This window comes from Babylonia areolata, chromosome 27, assembly GCF_041734735.1.
Source record: "Babylonia areolata isolate BAREFJ2019XMU chromosome 27, ASM4173473v1, whole genome shotgun sequence".
Lineage (NCBI taxonomy): Eukaryota > Metazoa > Mollusca > Gastropoda > Neogastropoda > Buccinidae > Babylonia > Babylonia areolata.
In genome coordinates this window covers 38,897,141-38,903,140 of record NC_134902.1, presented here as the reverse complement: position 1 = coordinate 38,903,140, position 6,000 = coordinate 38,897,141, and the positions used below count along the sequence as shown (strand labels likewise).

Below are 6,000 nucleotides of genomic sequence, written 5' to 3'. Positions count from 1 at the left end.
CATTTTTCGTCCACATTTTCACTTGGTCTTTTTTATTTTCGTTCGTTTTTTTATGTTATCCGTTCCTTCTTTCTGTCATTCTTTCTACCATTTTATTCTTTCTTTGCTTTCTTGTTTGATCGTTTCTTTGCTGCTGTATGTGTTTGTTCAGAGTACGCACGAGTATGGACACAGCAAGTTTCAAACAACAGGTCACGCCCAGTTTAAAGTACTCGCAAAAAAACGTCATTTGATTTATTCAGTCGTGTATTGTGTATTTTCCAAAGTTCCACAACTCACACACACACACACACACACACACACACACACACACACACAGAGCAACCGAGTACATAGACAAACTGGGAATCAGCAGTTTAATGATAGGCGAATCAGTAAAAGGCGAATCGGGGTGACATCGTTTACGGGACAGTGTTAACTTTACTGTAATGAGCACAGGGTTTGGGTGATCGTTCATTTATTTGAACACACTGTGGTGACAAATTTTCCCTCACGGGGAGGAGGGGGCGGGGAGGGGAGGGGAGGGGAGGGGAGGGGAGGGTGCGGGGGGTTACTTCCCGTCATGTTGGAGTGGTGTGTGAACGGGGTGGGGTCTGCTATTGGGGTCCCTGTGACTGCTTTCCATCCTTGTCCAGTTGTTAACTGATTGATTCGTTTACTGTTTCAGATCCCAAAGATTCCAACCTGGACTTCCGCTCTCTTCTGAAACACAGGTAGAGCACATTTGTAGTTCTCATCTTCTCTCTCTGTCTATCTGCCTCTCTTTATATATGTGATGTGCTAGGGAATCTAATAGTGTCTGACTTATGTGGCTGGGAGTCTAGATGTGTCTGACGTGTGTGGCAGGAAATCCAATAATTGTATGACTTGTGTGTCTGATAATCCAATAATTGTATGACTTGTGTGACAGGGAATCTGTTGATCGTCTGACTTGTGTGTCTGATAATCCAATAATTGTCTGACGCCTGTGACAGGGAATCTGTTGATCGTCTGACTTGTGTGTCTGATAATCCAATAATTGTATGACTTGTGTGACAGGGAATCTGTTGATCGTCTGACTTGTGTGTCTGATAATCCAATAATTGTCTGACGCCTGTGACAGGGAATCTGTTGATCGTCTGACTTGTGTGTCTGATAATCCAATAATTGTCTGACGCCTGTGACAGGGAATCTGTTGATCGTCTGACTTGTGTGTCTGATAATCCAATAATTGTCTGACGCCTGTGACAGGGAATCTGTTGATCGTCTGACTGGTGTGTCTGATAATCCAATAATTGTCTGACGCCTGTGACAGGGAATCTGTTGATCGTCTGACTGGTGTGTCTGATAATCCAATAATTGTCTGACGCCTGTGACAGGGAATCTGTTGATCGTCTGACTGGTGTGTCTGATAATCCAATAATTGTCTGACGCCTGTGACAGGGAATCTATTAATCGTCTGACGTGTGTGTCTGATAATCCAATAATTGTCTGACGCCTGTGACAGCAAATCTATTGATCGTCTGACTTGTGTGTCTGATAATCCAATAATTGTCTGACGCCTGTGACAGCAAATCTATTGATCGTCTGACTTGTGTGTCTGATAATCCAATAATTGTCTGACGCCTGTGACAGGGAATCTATTAATCGTCTGACGTGTGTGTCTGATAATCCAATAATTGTCTGACTTGTGTGTCTGATAATCCAGTAATTGTCTGACGCCTGTGACAGGGAATCTGTTGATCGTCTGACGTGTGTGTCTGATAATCCAATAATTGTCTGACTTGTGTGTCTGATAATCCAATAATTGTCTGACGCCTGTGACAGGGAATCCAAAAAGAAACAGGAGGAAGAAGAGGACCCGGATTGGGGCTCTCTCAAACCAGGTCAGTTGTGTGTGACGTTGTTTATGCTCATCCCACAATATGGCGCCAGGCTTGTGTGGAGAGTACTGTTCTGCCTTGTATCTCAAAGACGGCTTTACTGCCATGGAGGTGTGTGTCATCTTCAGTCTCTCGTAGTCATCACGTTGATGTTTTAGGCTTTTTTTTGCATTTATTATCAGTTGTTGGTCGTGTTAAGCTATCGACTTACCTTTCCAAGCAGTCTATCAATTGATTTTCTGTAATTATGCTCCTGTTTGTTCAAGATGTTCATCTTACTACTACATTCCACCGTTCGGTCGTCTGTCCTTGTACCAAGTCACCATGCAGTCCCCACAACCCCCTTCTGTATTCACGTTACCTTTAAACGATAACATTCAAATGTGAAAACTGATGCTTTTAACTTAATGTCTACAATCTCGTCTCAAAACTCACCTTTTCCCTCAGCAATAAGTTCAATTGTGGCAGGTCCACAACTACATGCATGTATATGAATGTGTATTGTGTGCGCGTGTGTTTATGTAAGTTTGTGCCTGCCTATGTGTGCGTATTTGTTAGGGTAGCTGTTAGATACACATGTATGTTAATATGTATGTATGCAGTGTGTGTGTGTGCGTGCGTGCGTGCGTGTGTGTGTGCGCGTGCGTGCGTGCGTGTGTGTGTGTGTGTGTGTGGTCACATTTTGGTGTGTGTATGTAACATAGATATAATGTTTTATGTTATCAAAAGCGTTTTTGTAAAGCACCTAGAGCAGATTTCTGGATAGTGTGCTATATAAGTATCCATTATTAATCACCAGTACGTGTGACGGAATAGTTAACATAATTCCTTTCTTCCTTCTGAATGCGTTTGAACAATTAATGGTGCGGTGAATTACTTGACCACTTGAGAGATAATTTTTGTGCGATTTGACTGAGGTTTTTTTTTCTCTGTCTGTGATTTCTAAGGTATATACTATTGTATAGTATTGTGTCATGCTATTGTATCATTTTACGTTCCGTGTGTTTGTGTTTTGACACGAATCTTTTCACTCAAAATAGATTCTGTTTTGTGTAAAGATGTGTGTTATTCCAGGTGTCAAAGATTAGAGAAGTTCTCTCACAAAATGTTTTGTCAAAAGATATTCTGTATTTGTACAACGTCAAAGGGGGTGTATGTTCTTTAACAATACGGAAAGTCTCATTAACTTCTGTTGCCATTATATATATATATATATATATATATATATATATATATATATATATATATATTAACAATTATGAGCATGTATTTCATGTGGCACATTCCTCAGTTATTATTGTTTCAGCCGTGTTTTTCATTTGTCTGTTGCAAGATTGGATCGTGTTATCCTTAATTAAGTTTGCTAAGGGTATGAAGGGTCAGTTTTGTCCGTCCGTCTGTCTGTTTCTGTTTCTCCGTCTGTTTGTCTGTCTGTCTGTCTGTCTCTCCCTGTCTCTTTCTCTGTCTCTCTGCCTGTCTGTCTGTCTGTCTCTCTCTCTCGCTGTCTCTCCGTCTACCTGTCTGTCTGTCTGTCTCTCTCCCTCTCTCTCTCTACCTATCTGTCTCTCTCCTTGTCTCTCTCTGTCTATCTCTCTCTCTCCCTGTCTATCTCTCTCCCTCCCCCCCCCCTCTCTCTCTCTCTCTCTCTCTCTCTCATAGTCTATCACTATTTTGTTGTTTCTCTTTTTTTGTCTCTCTGTGATCGTTTCCCCATCTCTCTGTTTTTCTGTTCACAGACCACAGCCTCTCTCTCTGTCTATTCTTTGTCAGTCTGCTTTTACCTTTGTCTGCAGTGTAGTCCATGGTCGGTCAATGTTTGGTTTAGTGTTTCCTGTCTTACATTTCCAGTCTATACACAAACGTGGGCTGTATTTGTACCGATTTCTCTTGCATCATCTGTTGCACGTGGATCTGTTTTGAAATTTCGTTGTTTACACTCTAGTTTGTCTTCATCACTTGGCAAGTTTAGTCATGTTATTTTGTTAATGGTTTGAATCTGAATTGCATGATTTGTCTTCTGAAGAACTCCAAATTTTCAAAGTTTTTCCCCCTCTGTCTATCAGTTAATTTGGCTTCTTTTCGGTAAGAAAGGAAGAGAGAGAGAGAGAGAGAGAGAGAGAGAGAGAGAGAGTGAGACAGGCAGACAGGCAGACAGACAGACAGACAGAGGATTGTGGATTTCAGAGGACTGTAGATGGCTGAACTGTCCTACATTAAAGTAATGTATCATGGATGTTTTATTTTTCTTCATTGACGTTTTATTTATTTATTAATTTTGCTTAAAAAATATTTCACTGTCCACTTTTGTTATCATTCACTTCATTACTTTTTTTCCAGAATTGATATTCAGCTATGCTTTTAGATCTGTAATTGTAAAAAAAACAAGTTCAGTTTTTCTGTAATTTCATCACAACTGTGTGTTGTATAACTGTGAAATTTCCTTTTCTTATTCTTTGATGTATATCTGATATACTTATTGTTTCAGTGCATAATTTCATCGTCATCCACTTAAACGTACATGTATTATCGCTGACGATATTATTGATTTTTCTTAAAACCACCACCAACTTCCGTATTAAAAATGAAGGTTGCCTTTTTGGTTGAACATACCAAGACAGGTGATTTTCTAAGTAGCAGAACTACTGCTGTTTGATAAATGTTCATGGTGTTGTTGATGCGTTGAGTTTCTTTGTTGAACATACCAAGACAGGTAATTTTCAAAGTAACAGAACATTTCCTGTTTAATTAATTTTCATGGTGTTGTTGATGTGTTGAGTTTCGCGTGTGTGGGGGACACACACACGTACACACACACACACACACACACACACACACACACACACACACACACACACACACACACACGTACGCACACACGTACACACACACACGCGGTGTTGCTGTGTTTCCTCTGTTTCAGATGGTATGTGGCGTGTCAGTTGTGACACTGTGCCAGTGTCACTGTGTCACTGTCCCTCCCTCACCCCCAACTGTCTTCAAGCCAGTCACTCTGTGTCGTCTTGTGCCACAGGGATGGCAGTGTGTGTGTGTGTGTGTGTGTGTTTTCTGGGGTGAAGATGTAGTCTTGTAGGCTACATGTTGGCAACCACGCGTGAATATGGCACTTACGTCTTGTGTACGTCTTTTCGTCCGGGTTGTGTGTGTCGGAGGGGGTAGGAGTGGGGCGGGGGTGGGGGTGGGGGGAGCGAGGGGGGATGGGGAGGTTGTGTGTGTGTGGGAACTTTGCTGCAGTTGGTTTTGTTTTGATGTATGTTTATAACGAAGTGAGTGCTCTTAGAACTAAAAAGTTTTGTTTTTTTTGTTTGTTTGTTTTATTTTTGCTTTTTTTGTTTGCATTTTTTGGTTTGGTTTTGTTTATGTGTGTCAGTGGTGTTGTTTTCTGTTCTTGTTGGAAAACGAATCACTTTTTAAAGTTATGTCAGTCCATAAAGAAAGAAAAATGCAATAAAGAAGAAAAATAAATGAAAGATCTGGTATCAAAGTGAATATGGGAACATTATAACAATGTGGTATGTGTGTAAATATGTTTTCGTTTTATTGGGATCAATGATTTGTTTGCTATTTTAAATGGAATTAAATTATTCTTTTTCAATTTCGATTGGAAGTAAATCAAAAAGGGAAAGGGAAAACAAACCCCGCACAATATTTGCTGTCCAGGTCTATGTGGGGTGTATTTGTTTGTCAAACCATGTGCAATTCGTGCTTGTTTGGTTGCCGAAACACGTTGACTATATGTCATTCATGTGTTGTTCTTTTTTGTTTGTTTGTTGTTGTTGTTTTGTACGTATTTTTAGTTGCCTCAAAGCCTCGTGAATTATATTTCTGTGACGTTTGGTTGCGGCCTACTCGTGTTTTGTTGTCCTGAGGACTGGCTTCTGTGTGCTTGTGTGTGTGTGTTTTCCCCTCTTGAAGCAAATCCATGTTTGTAGTGATTGTAGCAGAGTGACGCTTGTGCCTGTAGCAGATGGTTTCTCTGTCTTGTTGTGAACCATACAGGCTACTGTTTTTTGTACGTGTTTGGCTTGTATTTGTTGATGGGTGATGGTGATCCATCCTTAAAATCAGTGTCATTCGTTATACTTGTTTGGATTATGTGTTCGTCAGACGTGCAGTGTAA

General features: G+C 40.6%; 1 protein-coding gene across 1 annotated transcript in view; it reads left to right on the top strand.

The window, feature by feature from the left end:
• Positions 1–6,000, top strand: part of LOC143301083 (twitchin-like) — a 265,961-nt gene that overhangs the window by 108,162 nt on the left and 151,799 nt on the right. The window contains exons 23-24 of the mRNA XM_076615089.1: positions 668–713; positions 1,807–1,865. Of these exons, the coding sequence (XP_076471204.1) occupies positions 668–713; positions 1,807–1,865 (105 nt within the window). The remainder of the gene's footprint in view (positions 1–667; positions 714–1,806; positions 1,866–6,000) is intronic.